Consider the following 18984-nt stretch of genomic DNA (forward strand, 5'->3'; position numbering starts at 1 on the left):
CTGTACAATCATAAGGGATTTAAGTCATACCTGAATGGTCTAGTGGTTTTCCCTACTTTTCTTCAATTTAAGTCTGAATTTGGCAATACGGAGTTCATGATCAAGCCACAGTCAGCTCCCAGTCCTGTTTTTGCTGACTATAGACCTTCTCCATCTGCAGCTTCAAAGAATATGATCATTGTGATTGCAGTATTGACCATCTGGTGACATCCATGTGTAGAGTCATCTCTTGTTATTGTTGGAAGAGGGTGTTTGCTATGAGCAGTGTGTTCTCTTGGCAAAACTGTTAGCCTTTGCCCTGCTTAATCTTATGCTCCATGGCCCAACTTGCCTGTTAGATAGCAAAGTCTATCTCTGATATTTCTCTGTCCTTTCTATTCTTTATTTATTTTGCTGGTTCTTCTTCCTCCTCCCTAGGATTCCTAGGCTTCAGTGTTTCATCTGTACTTCAAGGCCACAAGGCTACTCTAATTTATTAAACAACATTTAGGAAATGCCAAATGTAAAATAATAATGAATTGCTTCTCACTTATCACCCTGACATGTAAAAGCCACTGTTGGCTGTTCTCCTACAGCTGACATTTTTCCTCAGTTGACAGGACCTCCCTACCTACTTCTACCCATAAATACTGGAGTCTGCCAGAGTTCTCTTCCTTCCCTATAGACTGTAGAACTAGCCCATCCATTCCCATGATGTCAACAACCATGATTATTTGAAACCTTTATCTCTAGCTAAGGCTACTCCCTGAGCTACTCCCAGATTATATCTCCAACTGGGGAAAAAAATCTACATAAATGGTATTTCACAACTATGTCCAAATCTAGTTTCTTCATCTTTCCCTCAAAACTTGTCTTCCCTTGTATCTTCCCTTTCTAGCCACTAATCCCAGTAAGAAATCTGGGAGTCATTCTAAAGCTTTCCCTCTCCTTCAACTGATTCTAACTTCTTAACACTTGGAGTATCTGACCCTTTCCACTGTCCTCCTTAGGTCTCCACCTTACCTCACTTCTCACCTGAATAACTGGTATACAGAGGATCTCAAAGATATTTGTCCAATAAAAATAAAATAACACTAACAGCATGGACCACGTCTTACTCATTTTGGAGACTCAGAAATGAGTTGACATGCCTCCCCAGAAAATCTACAGAGTGAATCATTCCAGAGTTTCCATTCCTTGAATCAAACTCTTAGGAAGTAAGAACCAGGAATCCATTCTTAACAACTCTCTAGATGATTCCTATATAACCCAATCCAGCAACAGTCTTTAAGAACTAACGAATTAGTAGTAAATGCATTATCATGTTGAAAAGGAGCAAACTCAGAGGCAGAAATGGAATTAAAACAACTTTTTGAAAACAGTATGTTGATTCCTTAAAAAACTAGGAATAAAACTACCATACGACCCAGCAATTACCACTTCTAGGCATACACCCTGAGGAAACCAACACTAAAAAAAACACATGTATTTCAGTGTTCATCGTAGCACTATTTACAACAGCTAGGACACAACAGATGTCCAACAACAGATGAATGAACAAAGCTGTGGGACATATATACAATGGAATACTTCTCAGCCATAAAAAGGAATGCATCTGAGTCAGTTCTAATGAGGTGGATGAACCTATTATACAGAGTGAAGTCAGTAGCAGAAAAACAAATATCGTATATTAATGCATATATATGGAATCCAGAAAGAAACTATTTGCAGGGCAATAATGGATACACAGACATAGAGAACAGACTTATGGACAAGGGCGGGGGAGAGGAAGGACAGGGTGAGATGAATAGAGAGAGTAGCATGGAAGCATATACACTAACATATGTAAAATAAATAGCCAATGGAAATTTGCTGTATGACTCAGGGAACTCAAACTGGGGGGTGGGAAGGAGGTTCAAGAGGGAGGGAACATATATACACCTATGGTTAATTCATCTTGCTGTATGATAGAAATCAAACCAATATTGTAAAGCAATCACTAAATCAATTAAAGATAAATATAATTATTAAAAAAATGAAAGAAGGAAATAATCTTTAAAAAAAAAAACTTTCCACCCATCTCTCCATAGACCTCGGATAAACAGGCCTCCCACAGACATAAATATAAACAATCCTTGAATCACCTCCTACTATAACTATTCTTTGTCTAACCTGGCGCCCTTCACTTCCATCTTGTAACCCCACAAACTATTTTCTAGATAGTAGTCAGAATGATCTTTCTAAAAGGCAAATCAAAGCATGCCACCGTCCCCTAACCTCATCCCACCACCCAGGGATAATTTCTTCTCACACGGTAAGAACAAAAACCAAAATCTTACTCTAGTTTAAAAGACTTAAATAATCTGGCCCTTGCTTATCCCTCTGGCTTCATCACAAACTCTCCTGGTTTTACTGTCTACATTGCAACCATGCAGGCCCTTCTGTTCCTAAAATATATCAAACTTTTAACAACCTTAGAATTTTTGCATTTGCGATTTCTGTCAAGAATGGTCTTCTTCGTGGCTACTACCCCCCTGCCATGTTCCTATTCAGTCTCAACTTAAAATGTCACCTCTCAGAGAAGCCCTATTATTGTCACCCTGCTTATTTAACTTATATGCAGAGTACAACATGCGAAATGCTGGGCTGGATGAAGCACAAGCTGGAACCAAGATTGCCAGGAGAAATATCAATAACCTCAGATATGCAGATGACAACACCCTTACGGCAGAAAGCAAAGAAGAACTAAAGAGCCTCTTGATGAAAATGAAAATGGAGAGTGAAAAAGTTGGCTTAAAACTCAACATGCAGAAAATTAAGATCATGGCATCTGGTCCCATCACTTCCTGGCCAACAGATGGGGAAACAATGGGAACAGTGAGAAACTTTATTTTTGGGGCTCCAAAATCACTGTAGATGGTGACTGCAACCATGAAATTAAAAGATGCTTGCTCCTTGGAAGAAGAGCTATGACCAACCTAGAGAGCATATAAAAAAGCAGAGACATTACTTTACCAACAAAGGTTCATCTAGTCAAAGCTATGGTTTTTCCAGTAGTCATGTATGGATATGAGAGTTGGACTATAAAGAAAGCTGAGAACAGAAGAATTGATGCTTTTGAACTGTGGTGTTGAAAAAGACTCTTGAGAGTCCCTTGGACAGCAAGGAGATCCAACCTGTCAATCCTAAAGGAAATCAGTCCTGAATATTCATTGGAAGGACTGATGCTGAAGCTGAAACTCCAATACTTTGGCTACCTGATGCAAAGAACTGAATCATTGGAAAAGACCCCGATGCTGGGAAAGATTGAGGGCAGGAGGAGAAGGGGACGACAGAGGATGAGATGGTTGGATGGCATCACCGACGCAATGAACGTGAGTTTGAGTGGGCTCCAGGAGCTGGTGATGGACAGGGAAGCCTGGTGTGCTACAGTCCATGGGATCACAAAGAGTCAGACACGACTGAGCAACTGAACTGAACAGACAAGCCCCCAGTCACTAAGGCAAAAGCAGTCTTACAGTCACACACCACAGCACTCTATTTTAATTCCTTACAAGGCATTTATTACAAGTTGATATTCTCCCTATTTGTTCTCTATTTCCTGTCCACAGGAATGTAGTAAGATCTATGACAGCAGTGAACCTGCCTTGAGAGTAGATTGAGTCATTACTTTAGACCCAAGGCTTAGAACAGTGCCTAGCATACGGCAGGTGCTCATGTATACATCTGTAATCAGTCTACTCTTATTTGGGGTTCAAAAACATACAAAGTTCTTTTATTTTATCAAAGATGACAAAATTTAATTTCTAATAAATACATCCACTGAATACACCCAATCTGTCTATATTAATGGGAAGATAAAATTCAAACAAAAAAATTTTTTTAGATATTCTATATCAGAATTAATGTATCTAAAAATTATATTCACATCAAAGTCAGGTTGTATATTTTTCAGCCATCAGTTTAAAAAATATTACTTTAAAGTTGTTACAAATTTTACCAGCATTATGAGGGGAAAAACCAAATGTCTATCAAGCAGCAAACAAGTACACAAATTGTGGCATATCCACACAAAGAATACTATTAAAACTAAGCAATAAAAAGGAATGAATTCTTATTGATATATATAACAACATGGCTGAATCTTAAATTATGCTTAGTGAAAGAAGCCAGGCAAATGAGTACATACTATATGATTTTATTTATATAATACAAAGTTCTAAAACAGTAACAGCAGATCAGTGGTTATCTGAGGGAAGGGGAAATAAGATGGACAGATCACAGAGAGGAACTAGAAAACTTATGGGAATGATGGACATGTTCATTATCTTGATTGTGGTGATTGTTTGATTAGTGTAAACAAAACTTATCAAAGATACACTTCAAATATGTGCAATTTATTGGATATCAATTATACCTTTATTAAACATTAAAAAATTTTTTTTCTTAGATTAGGTCACTCCCTAAGCCCTTCAATGGCTTTTCATCCTCCAAAAACAAAAAATAGAAAATCTGTCACAAGCTTTACCAGATTGGTAAATGAACATTTAAATAAAATGAATGTGGTACATATACACAATGGAGTATTACTCAGCCATTAAAAAGAATACATTTGAATCAGTTCTAATGAGGTGGATGAAACTGGAGCCTATTATACAGAGTGAAGTAAGCCAGAAGGAAAAACATAAATACAGTATACTAACGCATATATATGGAATTTAGAAAGATGGTAACAATAACCCGGTGTACGAGACAGCAAAAGAGACACTGATGTATAGAACAGTCTTATGGACTCTGTGGGAGAGGGAGAGGGTGGGAAGATTTGGGAGAATGGCATTGAAACATGTAAAATATCATGTAAGAAACGAGTTGCCAGTCCAGGTTCGATGCACAATACTGGATGCTTGGGGCTAGTGCACTGGGATGACCCAGAGGGATGGTATGGGGAGGGAGGAGGGAGGAGGGTTCAGGATGGGGAACACATGTATACCTGTGGCGGATTCATTTTGATATTTGGCAAAACTAATACAATTATGTAAAGTTTAAAAATAAAATAAAATTAGAAAAAAATAAATAAATAAAATAAAATAAAATAAAATAAAATGAATGGCATATTAATGTCATAAAGCTGATTTCCAATAGCTAATAAAAACCAAACACATATTTCAATAGATTTTATTTAAATTCAACAAAAATTGAATAGTAAATTCACAAAAACTAATTTTACATTTCTACATCGAAAAGCTAAAAATATGGTAAACTCACAATTACCTGTAGAAGATGGTGCTTTTTCTGGGTGTTTTGCATTTAAAAGTTTTCTGCTAATAAATATGTAACCACAGGGACATGATTTACATGCAACAGGAACCTATAGACAAAAAAAAAAACAACACAATTTATTATTACTACTTTTCTGTTGTTAAACTTCTCAGTGTTTATTTAGTTTCCTGAGCTGAATGATAAATTACTTGAAGTAGGAATCATGGGTTTATTTAAACTCCAACTCCTTATAAATGATGAGATGGGTATTGGGTCCTCTACATCTTCACATTCTACTAACACATTACAACACTAAGACTATAGCAAATACACGATAAAAGTGTGCTGATGTAAGTGAATAACAGAAAACCACAATAGGATCAGAGCCAAGGAAAATATATTGGAAAAAAGGTAGCATTTCCTAAAATATTAGTTTGATAGCAGTTGATAATAGAATAAGTTGGGGGGGCATGGTTGGGAAGTCATTAAAGTAATCCCAGCATAACATCTTGAGGGCCTCACTGGAATAATGAGATTAGAAATAGAGAAAAGGTAGATCTGTAAGACATTTCAGAGGGTAAAGAACTGAAAACAACCCAGGTTCCAACATGAGAGGGTAAGATGCCAATTACTACTGACAGGAAAACAAAATAGTTAACAACAACCAGTTTGAGAGGCCAAAGTACAGTATAAACAACAGAGAATGTAGGACAAAGCAGGAGTTGAGATCTAGGATTTTATAATCTCAGGTCCAGGAAGGAAGTTTGATAAAACACTTAAATTCTCCAGGCTTCTGTTTCAAAATCTATAAAATATTTTTACAAGAGGGTCCTTTCTCCATTTCATACAAATATTTTTTTAAGTCAAATGTTACTGAAAATTACTGAAAAAAGTTTTAGATTTTCCTCTACAATTGTTTCATAATATTAACCTTAATGTTCCTTGGACTGGGGACACATCCACTAAGAACCAGAAATTAATCTCAACAAAAAGTACTCACAAAATAGTAATTACAATTCTGGTTTGTAAGATAAATTCCATTTGTCGTAAAAGTTTAATTATGATTATAAAGCTTTCATCCATTTATGTTCAGAATGCCTCATATTACAGAATATAAACATTTGATCTAAATAAGCTAAATCATAATTTTGGGAGAATTCCTTTTCAGTAAAAAAACTAAAGAACGAACTTGTGTATTCATGAAAAATAACAATGAATCCTATTAAAATAATCAAACTCCAGTATGTCTAACAGGTTCCTTTATCAAGAATATAATGAGATTCTTTAAAAAAACGGCAGAAAATGTTACATTTCTTAATAGTGAAAAATATGCCTAAAATAGGTAAGTTTTGTCATTTTAAAATTTCACATCTTCACAGAAACCAAGCTCAAAGGTACTGACTCATTTCCTTTACACTTAAACACATCATTAAGGGCATAGCAGTAATATAAATTGTTTTAAGTTAAGGCTACCCAAAAAAACAACAGAACATGATGTTCTTATTCAACAGATCCTTTGCTACTCAACAGCCATTTTCTTTCAGCTACTGAAACTCAACAAATTGAAATTTGATTCTGTGTCTCATACACAAAAAATACATCAATCCAATCCAGAATTAACAGGGTGCTACAGTTAGATGAGAAATATAACATTTGGCTTTCAGATGACTAACGCAATCGATAGGCTGATTTACATCCCTTAATGAAAGCATCTTATGTGCAATGAACATTTAGGTGCCTGAGCTAAATCACCCTAAGGGCCTTTTGAAAATGGAAAGTTCCTTTCCCTCACACCAACCCTGGAAAAAAGCCAACTAACCACCATCACAATACAGATCCTGTAAAAAGAATTATTAAGCAGGGTGGCCAACTTCAGTAATATTAGTGTCTTTAAATTATTGTATAATTTAGATTTTTCAAAAAAAATCTAAAACTTCCTTTAAATTTCAGTTGTAATGCCAAAAACAACAGTAATGAAAGTTCTAATGCTATACTTTCAGGATTTTAAAATGGAAGAAAAAAATTTAAAGTTTTGTTTACTGATGGCTTGTGAATCAATTTATTCCTTGAAAAACAGGTATTTGGATTGTTTGCACATGCTTTACAAGTAAGACAGCTTAAAGAAAACTGCAAAAAACAAAATCCTGGCCCTATATTGTTTCACTGATTTAAAAAAGCTAAAAAAATAACCATTTTATGGAGAATACATTTATATTCTTTGTTGCTAAGGGGAAAGTTACCTATAGCAGACATATTTGCTAAAGGTCACATAAAATTTTCTAAAATTTTTTTCCAAAAAGGGGAAAAGCTGATCTAATAAAGGAGAAAACAAAAATGCAAAAACAGATACACCAAAGACACCAGAAAAATAATAAGGATCTTGACTACTACTATACTCAAAATGGCTCAGTAATTTGAATTAGTGGACGTGAAACCTATTAAAAATGAAAAGTATTGTGGTTTAGATGTTTCAAAACTATGTTTTCAATAGAGGCGTGTAAAAGGGGATGTTATAAAGCAACTGAAAATCTAGGTCTTTCTTGTTTACTGATCTCTGTACCCGTTTTTAAACTTACACATACAGAACACATGTAAATCTACTCAGCTGAGGCAACTTCCTCAAACTTTAAAGATTTTTACATTTATGCTTATACACTGTATTTAAATTGTAATTTAATGTTCACCAGGCAACTTAGAATAACAGCAGTATTTTTAGTTTTTTTAAAATGGCTTTCAGGATTATGATTTTTCTCATTTATAAGAAATCTATACTTTCAAATAATTAGAAAGCTAAAATTAATCTATTACTTTCTTCGATTGAGTTACTTTTAGTAAAAGACAAATTGCTTTTAAGAATTACCAAAAGTTTGAATTAGTCATCATTTACGTTATCTTAAGTATTCAGAATAAAGGACAACACAAACTACATTTTAAATTATGTTGTAGCTTGCTATGCAATGAATTGTGTCCCCACCCTGCCAAAAACATCCCAGCAATAAATTCATCTGTTAAAGCCCCAACTCCTCAATGTAATGGTTTTTAAAGATGAGATAATTAGGTTTAGATGAGTTCATGAGGGTGGGGCCCTCATGATGGCATTAGTGTCCTTAGAAGAGCTATCAGAAAGCTCCCTTTTCTGCCAGGATCTTGGGGCTTCCAGCCTCCAGAACTGTGACAAAATAAATTACTGCTGTTTGAGCCACCCAATCTACAGTATTTTCTTATGGGAAAGGGGTTTCTTTCTTTCCCATATTTTCTTATGGGAAAGCTGGAAGAGGGGTTGTGTGTGTGTTAACAACAAAATGAAATACGGTATTTCCAAATAAAATGCTGATCACATTTTGATGAACAGATACAAAGACTCCTACAAGTTTACAATCCTTTCCTCTTTCTTCAACCAGGATATTCAAAACAGGTTAAGGTTACTTCATGCCAAGTACTGCAAGGTCATGATTCACACTAATTGATGCCCTTACAGACACTGGAATGCATAATGCATACCATGTAAACCTTATATTTCTGCACAATTGGAACAAATGGAAATGATTTAAATACTGAAATAATCTTCGACAAGGAGACTTAAATAAAGAAGTCCAATTTTTTCAGAATTTAACAAATTTAGTTCAATGGTAAGAATGGAAATTTAACTTTGGTTTGGAAAACATGGCTAAATTGTTTTTAAAGTGCATACTCAATAAATTCATAAAATCAATAAACCATAATTCTCCTTGCACAGCCTTCCTCTAATCAGTATATCTACCACTGCCCATAAAAGATACTGAATAAAACATGTAACATTTTCTGTTAAAAGATTTGCTCAATCTTTAAGCTTGCTCCTTAAAGAATGCTCTAAAATCAGCTTATTAAAAGAATCTTCAGCCATTTCAAATTATTCCTCATTTTAAAAAGAAAGAAAAAGAAAGGGGGAGGAGAGAGGTAGTCATTTTGAAAAAATTCTCCCAGTGGAAAAGGAAAAAACACACCCAGATCAGCATGCTGGCGAGAAACAAGGGCCCTTACTAATGCTTTTAACTGAGAGTTTTAACTCATTAGATTATAAGGTTTTAGAGGAACGGGTGAAAAATGAGGCATTCTTAAACTAAAAGAGTAAATGAGATTTAAAACATTACAGCTATGACACCATTAATTCTGTGTGGAAAGCAGTCATTTAAAATTCATAAAACCACATACATATTTTTTAGAATATCTGGAAGCAGAAATCCTAAATTTTTAACAGTGGATACCGCGGCGGGTAGGGGAACGTGAGGAGCGCCCAGAAAGGAAGGGCTTCAATGGGGACGTAATTCAATTATATTCCATTTAAAACAATGTACAGAAAAGATTCGTGATTATTTACGGCAAAAATAATACGTTTTAAGAGAAAAAAACTCCATATTTCGCCAAAACTTATAACTATTACACTGTGGGCCTTATTGTCACATTTAAGCATCCGCCCAGGTGGCGGGGGGACAGTTTGGGGGGTCCACCGTACACATTTGAAATGGGAACAAAGCAACCCTGAGTGGCAGGAGGGGGATTTGGGAGCCAGGAGCCCTGACTTGGGAGTTTGCACATCAGGCACTCTCGTCGGGGCAGGAGGGGGCTGAGGGACCGTTCTCGTCCACTTGGGCCGCTGCCCCACTCCTGCCGCTGTCACCGGAGCCGGCCAGGCAACTCGGGGAGGCTCCGGACAGGGCGCCCCGTCTGCTCAGGGTAAACCCACGCCCCCTCTCACGCAGCCCAGCCACAGGGCACGACACTCGCCCGTCTGACCGCCGCCAGGTGGACACCGGCCGGGCCGCGGCTCCGGGCGCTTCCCCGGCAACCCCTAGGCTCGGCCGGGCCGGTTCGGGGCTCCCGCGGTGGCCACAGAGCCCGAGGGCCGGCCCACTCGCTCGGCCGCCAGGACCCCGGCGAGGCGGCCTCTCCACAGCCAACGGCCACAGGCAACGGCCGCCTGCCCGCACGCACCCGCTCCGCTGGCCCGCGTGTTCGGTGCCCGGCCCCCGACGCCCACCTGTTGGTCGCACTCGGGGCATGATTTGGTGGCCATCTTCACTTTCTTAGCTCGAGTTGCAGACATGCTTCTCTCAGGCGGCGGCGGCGGCAGCAGCAGTGGCGGCGGCGGTGGCGGCGGTTCGGACTCCGCCCCTCGTACCTCAGCAGCCCAGCCTCTGCCCGCGCGATCCCCGCTGGCCAGACCGAGGCTCTGACGGGTGCGCGCGCGCGCGCGTCCGCGAACTCGAGGAGAGCCTGCGGGCCGAGGAGGCGGGGTGCGGCGTGCGCCGGCTCCAAGAAACTGCGGAAGACGCTTCCACCCACACCGCTCCGGTCCTCCAGCGGGTCTCGATTCTCACGAGAAGACACACATGGATTTTCCGACGGGACAATGGACACGCCCTCTCTCGGCCGGATGAACGGCGTGGGGGCGTGGCTTAGCCGGATTCGGCAGTAACGGGCGTCGGGCTCCACCAACGAAAGCACAGAAAGGGCGGGTCGTGGTGCTGAGCACGCCCCCTTCCCCGGAGGAAGAAGGTGAGAGTGAAAAAGCAGGTGGGAGGTAAGACTTTTCGTACAGATACCGACATTTGATAGATTTCAATAAATGTTAGCAAGTCTAATCACTGATAAATTATAATATACAGCTGATGAGTCTGCTAGATGCCAGCCTTGAGCTCATCACCGGGAGGTGTGAAATTCGTTGAGTCAAATATGTATTGAGGGCCAAATCTGCCAGACAAATTTGAATACTGGGAGGTGCCTGTCCTCAAACACGTAGTCTAGAGGTGTAGAGGGCCTAACATTCGAATACAGGGGAAATGAGTTGTTGGGAGGAGTAATTCGGTTGACTACAATATCAAAATTTAAAATTCACCTCGCCTTTGATCTTGCAATCCCATCCCTAAGAATTTGAAAAGATATCCTCCCTAAGAATTTGAAATATATTCTCCAGCTGTGCTTAAATGCATTTGTGCAAAGATGTTGCACTTCGCAGCACAGCTTGATCAGAAACAGCCCGGGTGTCCACCAACAAATTGCCTGAGCAAATTTAGGTATGCATACATCAGAATTATCATTGCAGTTTTTCAAAAGAATGATAGTTCTATATGAAGTGATATAATGATCTCCAAAATAGTATTAATTGGAAGAGCAAAGTACTCTACACCTGTTTAAGATTGTGTAAAATAACATGAAAATATATTTATGGTTACATATACATTAAGAGCCGGAGAAGGCAATGGCACCCCACTCAAGTACTCTTGCCTGGAAAATCCCATGGACGGAGGAGCCTGGTAGGCTGCAGTCCATGGGGTCGCTAAGAGTCGGACACGACTGAGCGACTTCACTTTCACTTTTCACTTTCATGCATTGGAGAAGGAAATGGCAACCCACTCCAGTGTTCTTGCCTGGAGAATCCCAGGGACGGCAGAGCCAGGTGGGCTGCCGTCTCTGGGGTCGCACAGAGTCGGACACAACTGAAGTGACTTAGCAGCAGCAGCAGCAGCATACATTAAGATACTAGAAAAGAAAGTGGAGGGCAGGAAGAGGAGGGAGACATACTCCATATAGTATTGTATTAATGTGAATTGTCTACCAGGTTAACCTAATATAACATAGGACAACCCCTCACCCCCCACCCACTCCTCCACCCCCGCAAAAGAGAAAAGGATTTGTACAGTTACTGAAGTCAGCTGACACACTGTCAAGGGAGTTTGTGTTCCTAGGCTTTCTAGTAGAGTTATCTCCAATGCTGAATCCCTAAGAAGATCCAATTGCCAACATCCACTGGATCATCGAAAAAGCAAGAGAGTTTCAGAAAAACATCTATTTCTGCTTTATTGACTATGCCAAAGCCTTTGACTGTGTGGATCACAATAAACTGGAAAATTCTGAAAGAGATAGGAATACCAAACCACCTGACCTGCCTCTTGAGAAACCTGTATGCAGGTCCGGAAGCAACAGTTAGAACTGGACATGGAACAACAGACTGGTTCCAAATAGGAAAAGGCTGTATATTGTCACCCTGCTTATTAAACTTATATGTAGAGTACATCATGAGAAATGCTGGGCTGGAGGAAGCACAAGCTGGAATCAAAATTTCTGGGAGAAATATCAATAACCTCAGATATGCAGATGACACCACCCTTATGGCAGAAAGTGAAGAGGAACTAAAAAGCCTCTTGATGAAAGTGAAAGAGGAGAGTGAAAAAGTTGGCTTAAAGCTCAACATTCAGAAAACTAAGATCATGGCATCTGGTCCCATCACTTCATGGGAAATAGATGGGGAAACAGTGGAAACAGTGTCAGACTTTACTTTTGGGGGCTCCAAAATCACTGCAGATGGTGATTGCAGCCATGGAATTAAAAGACGCTTACTCCTTGGAAGGAAAGTTATGACCAACCTAGATAGCATATTCAAAAGCAGAGATATTACTTTGCCAACAAAGGTCCGTCTAGTCAAGGCTATGGTTTTTCCAGTAGTCATGTATGGATGTGAGAGTTGGACTGTGAAGAAAGCTGAGCGCCGAAGAATTGATGCTTTTGAACTGTGGTGTTGGAGAAGACTCTTGAGAGTCCCTTGGACAGCAAGGAGATCCAACCAGTCCATTGTAAAGGAGATCAGTCCTGGGTGTTCATTGGAAGGACTGATGCTGAAGCTGAAACTCCAGTAGTTTGGCCACCTCATGAGAAGAGTTGACTCCTTGGAAAAGTCCCTGATGCTGGGAGGGATTGGGGGCAGGAGGAGAAGGGGACGACAGAGGATGAGATGGTTGGATGGCATCACCAACTCGATGGACATGAGTTTGGGTAAACTCCAGGAGTTGGTGATGGACAGGGAGGCCTGGCGTGCTGCGGTTCATGGGGTCGCAGAGTTGGCCATGACTGAGCTACTGAACTGAACTGAACTGAACTGAAGGAAGTCAGGTGGAGTTGCCCGATCAGAGGTGAGAAACCACCAGGCAGATGAGACAGAGTAAGCAAAGGCAGAGAAGTCAGTAGCTTGGTGTTGTGAGTGCACCAAGTGCAAGACAGAGTTAAGACTGGCGATGTGGATCATATCCAGCTGGGCAGACAGGGTCTTTGCTACCATGGGAGGGAGTTTGGTCTTCTTCCTGAGTGCAGTGGGGCAGTAGAGGTTTTAGTTTGGGGAGTTAACAGGGTTATATTTGAAGTTGGTAATGATTGGACCAGTAAAATACCTCAGATATTACGACCTGAGGCATGGGGAGAGGATGGACAATAGAGGAGAGGAATTTTAAAAATATGAAGGCCATAGTGTTAGTAAAACTTAAGGAGCTATTTTATTTTGTTGGTGGAGAGCAGCGGCCATGGATATTTCCAGGATGACTCTCAAACTTCTAATACAAAGAAATGGAGGAATAGAAGTAACAGAGGAAGATAGTACCTCAGTTTTCCTTGGAGAATAGTGTAGGCCATGAATTGGGAACCCAGGTCCTGTAATCCTGGCCTTGAGGAGTTTTCTGAAAATTGCATTTGACTAGGTCCTTTTTAGGAAACTCTCCCCAAAAGGGCACTTGGTTGGTGTGGGTAAGGAAGAGGTCTTTATCTCTGTGGGGTTTTTGGCAGAAACTGACAGTTGACTGATGCAAACTCTATCTAGGCCCCCCCTCCCTTCTCTCTAGCCATCTTCTAAGTAGGAATGGGTCATGTGTTATCGCTGGCCAATAAGATATAAACTGAAGTCCACTGAGTGGGATTTTTGGAAAGGCTCTGAGTTCCTGATAAAAATGAAGCAATTCTTGTCCAGAAAAACCTCTTAGTCCTTTGCCTTTCACACTTTTCTTACTCTCTGGAGCATGAACTTGAGGCCCTATAGGTAAAGCAGCCATCTTATGACAATGAGACAATGAGGTATTGGTTATATATTGTTACATAAAAAATTACCCCCAAAATTAGTGGCTTAAAACATACCTGTTTCTGTGAGTCAGGAATACAGATGTAGTTCTGCAATCTCATCTGTGAGTGCTCAACGATGGGGAGATCCACTTCTCAGTCAGTTCAGTCACTCAGTCATGTCCGACTCTACGACCCCATGAACGTAGCATGCCAGGCCTCCCTGTCCATCACCAACTCCTGGCGTTTACCCAAACTCATGTCCATTGAGTCAGTGATGCCATCCAACCATCTCATCCTCTGTCGTCCCCTTCTCCTCATGCTCTCAATCTTTCCCAGCATCAGGGTCTTTTCCAATGAGTCAGCTCTTCACATCAGGTGACGAAAGTATTGGAGTTTCAGCTTCAGCATCAGTCCTTCCAATGAACACCCAGGACTGATCTCCTTTAGGATGGACTGGTTGGATCTCCTTGCAGTCCAAGAGATTCTCAAGAGTCTTCTCCAACACCACAGTTCAAAAGCATCAATTCTTCGGCACTCAGCTTTCTTCATAGTCCAACTCTCACATCCATACATGATCTACTTCTAAGCTTACTCATTTGATTGTTGGCAAGCCCCAGTCCCTCATCACATGGAGATCTGACCTATGGTAGAGTAGAGTAATCAAAGAGGACTTCCTGGAGTAATCAAAGAAGAAATGTGCATAATAAGTAGAGTTAACGAGGTAAAGAGGAATAGCAAATATTCAGCCAGAAAGAGCAGCTTGGGCAAATTAACTGAGGTAAAAGGAAGTGAAAGGAAGCTATTGTTGCTGAAGCACCAAGAGAAAGAGGAAGAGAGAATCTGACATATTGAGGATGGGTGCTGGAGAATCTACTTTCCACTGGCTTTCAATGCTACTTCTAACTTTGTTCAAGATCTTTTATATGTGCTGTTAAAGTGGCTGTAGGTGCTCTAGTCTCATAATAAGCAATTAGACCAGACAGGAACTATAATATTTTAATACAGGGATTATGTACTTGAGAAACCAAAATGGCCATTTAAATGTGGTTGTTTTTTTTTTTTTGGCTGAGCTTACTCAGCTTGTGGGATCTTAGTTTCCTGACTAGGGATCAAATCCAGGGCCTCGGTAATGAAAGTGCAGTCTTAGCCACTGGACCACCAGGGAATTCCCTCAAAGCTGTTCTTTATACCCTTTTGTATACCCAAGCTGCGGGGAGGTGGTGGGGAGGAGGGATGGTGGTAAGAAGAAGTGAGGCGTAACAGCCTCCATCTCCATTCCTTTATTTTGATACTCAAAGTTTCTACCAAGGAGCCCTTTAAAGCTTCTCTTTCTTTTCTGGGAAAGGAGAATGAAAGCACTTGGCTGCCTGGGAGGTCTTGATTTCCTTAAAATTTCTCATTTTTCTTGAAAATCTAATATAGCTCCTAAATTAAAGAGTTAAAAGTTTAAAGCTGTAGTTCCTACTTTTCCAAAGCAATGGAGAGATGATCATCACAATGATGAAAATGTAGTCATTTTGTGTTGATTCTGTTCACAACACTATACTCTGGATTTCCAAAAAGGAACAGTCCATGATTTTAAAAAAAGAAATATCAAATAATAGACAAAGAAGATGCTATCTTTCTCCTAAAAGAGAGCTTTTCTTTTCTCCCCACGAAGCCAATAACACACTGCATCAAGGAGCACTCACTGCAGGAAAGCCACAGGCTCAAAGCAACTCAAGAGGCCAGCCCTCTTTTATAGCTGGGTACCTCTGGCCAGTTCAAGACATGTACCAGGCTTCACTGAGCACTGAACTCAGCCCACTGGCCTGCCCAGGACACAGAGGAGCCTCCAGAGGTGTTCCATGCCTTGCTTTGCCTCCTTTTTCTTTTTCTCTCATAGTATTAAATATTACTTTATTGGGCATCTACTCTGTGCCTATCCTTACATTATGTTCCTCTTCCTCCCCAAATCCTGCAGAGTATACAGTTAAATAAAGGCTCAAGGAGCATTATCAGTCAGGAATTTTTTTTTGTTGTTTTTTGCCAAACAAAAAACCCAAATCAAAATGGCTTAAACAAAAAGGGTTACTGGCTCACGTGACCAAAAAACATGAATAGTAGTACCAGTTTCCAGAGAAGGCAATGGCACCCCACTCCAGTACTCTTGCCTGGAAAATCCCATGGATGGAGGAGCCTGGCAGGCTTCATTCCATGGGGTCGCTAAGAGTCCAACACAACTGAGCGACTTCACTTTCACTTTTCACTTTCATGCATTGGAGAAGGAAATGGCAACCCACTCCAGTGTTCTTGCCTGGAGAATCCCAGGGACGGGGGAGCCAGGTGGGCTGCCGTCAATGGGGTCGCACAGAGTCGGACACTGAAGCGACTTAGCAGCAGCAGCAGTACCAGTTTCAGGCACAACTGGATCCATGTTCCCACACAAACAACAGCATCCATTTTTGTCTTTCGGGTCTACATCCCTTCTTGGAGGTGATAGGAAAGATGGCTCAGGTAGCTCACCATCCTATATTTGCTCCTTTTCCTGTCTCATTACACTTCACTGCTTCTGTTTGGTTTTCCTACCTATACCAGAATCACTCATCTGGGCTGGACAAGGACATCCACTGATTATTTTGGACCAAAATTCAGCATCCAGCTCTGGAAATCTTACAGGGAGTCTGGGAACTGAGGGAAGGATGGGTGGGTCACGGAACAACTACTATCCAGAGTAAGTAACTTTACAACAGCACTTTCTTTCACAATGGCCAAGCCACTGCCTCTCTGCCCTGTTACCATTTAGCCTCACCCTGACCTTGATCCTGGGAAAGACTGAAGGCAGAAGGGGATGGCAGAGGATGAGATGGTTGGACATCACTCATGACTCAATGGACATGAGTTTGAGCAAACTCCGGGAGCTAGTGATGGACAGTGCAGCCTGGCATGCTGCAATCCATGGGGTTGCAAAGAGTCGGACACCACCGAGCGACTGAACTGAACTGTGCTGCCTTTGAAATAAAGTCCTTCCCACACTTTTGGTCTTAGTCCTCTTACCCCATCAGTCTGAACTAAATCAGAAGCTTCACTGTCCTGGATGTAAGCAAGAGTCCACAGAAACTGTAGATTCCTTGATAAACCCATAGATGTAGTAGTACAACGAGCATGTGACTCCCAACCAGGGCATCCAGCAAAGAGAGTAAATTAAGACTAGAAGCAGGCTATGCTCTGCTCACCAAGCCTTGTGTCATGGTGCAGGACTGCAGCTACCCCAAGGAAAGAACACTTTTTTTTTCCTTTTCTGCAACAATACGTCCCATTGTCCTTAATCCTTGGGATCATAGTCAATTTTGCTTTAGGGAATTTCCATGCCCTCTCTTCTTCCATTTCTCTCCTTCCCTCCCTTTCAGTGTCTCTCTCCCTGTCCAGGTTAAGATTCATTCCAGAATGTCCTCTTACCTCTTACCTTTCAAGATTCCTTAACTCTCCTCTCTTTCATGGATTAGACAGAGCAGGTTGTCAGCAGGGAAAGAGGCAGAAAGAGGACCATCCCAGTATCTTTATCACAACTTAATCCCTGGATGCGGAGAAGGCAATGGCACCCCACTCCAGTACTCTTGCCTGGAAAATCCCATGGACGGAGGAGCCTGGTGGGCTGCAGTCCATGGGGTCGCTAAGAGTCCGACACGACTGAGCAACTTCACTTTCACTTTTCACTTTCATGCATTGGAGAAGGAAATGGCAACCCGCTCCAGTGTTCTTGCCTGGAAAATCCCAGGGACGGGGGAGCCTGATGGGCTGCCGTCTATGGGGTCGCACAGAGTCAGACACGACTGAAGCGACTTAGTAGCAGCAGTAGCAGTAATCCCTGGATGCCACAAAGAATAACTGCAATTTAGTTACAAAATCATAAAGAGGCCATTAGCTATGGCCTCTGACAGGCCACTTACATTTAAAAAAATAATAAAATCAGAATGGAAAATATATGAATGAAAGGATTGGCTCTGTGTGACAGAATGAGTATTATCATCCCAAAGCATCACTGAGCCGTGTGTGCATGGCATTTAGTATTAGAAACATGCTTTCATTTCTTTAGTGAAAAAATATTTTCTGAGAGCCTCTGATGAGGCAGCTCATCTCTCTGGAACCCACTTTACTCGGACCTTTGCATGACTGACTCCTAAGCATCTTTCACATACACATACACTCTGGGCTCCACATTCCTCCAGTGAAGCAGCCCAAAACTCAGGGGCAGCTTGTAGTTTTCCAGCACCCTAGGTTCCTTTCCATATTCATGTTCTGCCAGGCTCTGGGAAGGTATCAAGTTGAACCACATGAAATTGCCTTTTTATGGGCTAAATGAAAATGTTAAATATTTTGGAGAAAAAATGCTATACTCAACCAAAATATGCACTGTTAGCATTAACTGCTTTCCCCAACCGGTAAGGTTCCCCCAGTATTAAATGGTATATACTATATTTATAAAATTCAGCATTATTAATATTTATTCAAATCCTCCAATTACTGCTTCTCAGTTGGAGAAAGTTTTGTTTCTTAGAGTTCCAAATGACAGGAAAGGTGGTAATTGGTTGAAAAAAAGTCAGGTAAATGTGATGAATGTGGTAAAATTTCTTAGCTCAATTAAATTAATCAATTTAATTAATAATTAAAAAATTATGGTGGTTTGTGATTTCTGTGGTCAGATGTCATGGAAAAATATAGGTTCATGTCTGCTAACCAATACAGAGTACTTTTAGATAAACTTTTTATATATAATTTAAACTTTTTGGCAATAAGATGCTACCATTAGTTATACCTGGGTTAAAAAGCAGTAATGAAACAGTCTTTGTAGACCACCATACCATTACCAGAACCTTTTTTTTTTTTAATTACAGTGATGGTTTGAAC

General features: G+C 40.7%; 1 protein-coding gene across 1 annotated transcript in view; it reads right to left on the minus strand.

Annotated features, from left to right (window-relative positions):
• The window catches only part of HDIP1 (HDAC and MIER1 interacting protein 1), a 33904-nt gene extending 23491 nt beyond the window's left edge, over window positions 1-10413 (minus strand). Inside the window, exons 1-2 of the mRNA XM_086350544.1 lie at window positions 10256-10413; window positions 5251-5347 (exon numbers count right to left, since the gene is read on the minus strand). Of these exons, the coding sequence (XP_086206670.1) occupies window positions 5251-5347; window positions 10256-10321 (163 nt within the window). The 5' untranslated portion in view covers window positions 10322-10413. The remainder of the gene's footprint in view (window positions 1-5250; window positions 5348-10255) is intronic.
• Window positions 10414-18984: the final 8571 nt, after the last annotated feature.

Source organism: Bos grunniens, chromosome 18, assembly GCF_055505025.1.
Source record: "Bos grunniens cultivar Pamir isolate PY7600 chromosome 18, Bosgru_T2T1.0, whole genome shotgun sequence".
In the NCBI taxonomy this organism is placed as follows: Eukaryota; Metazoa; Chordata; class Mammalia; order Artiodactyla; family Bovidae; genus Bos; species Bos grunniens.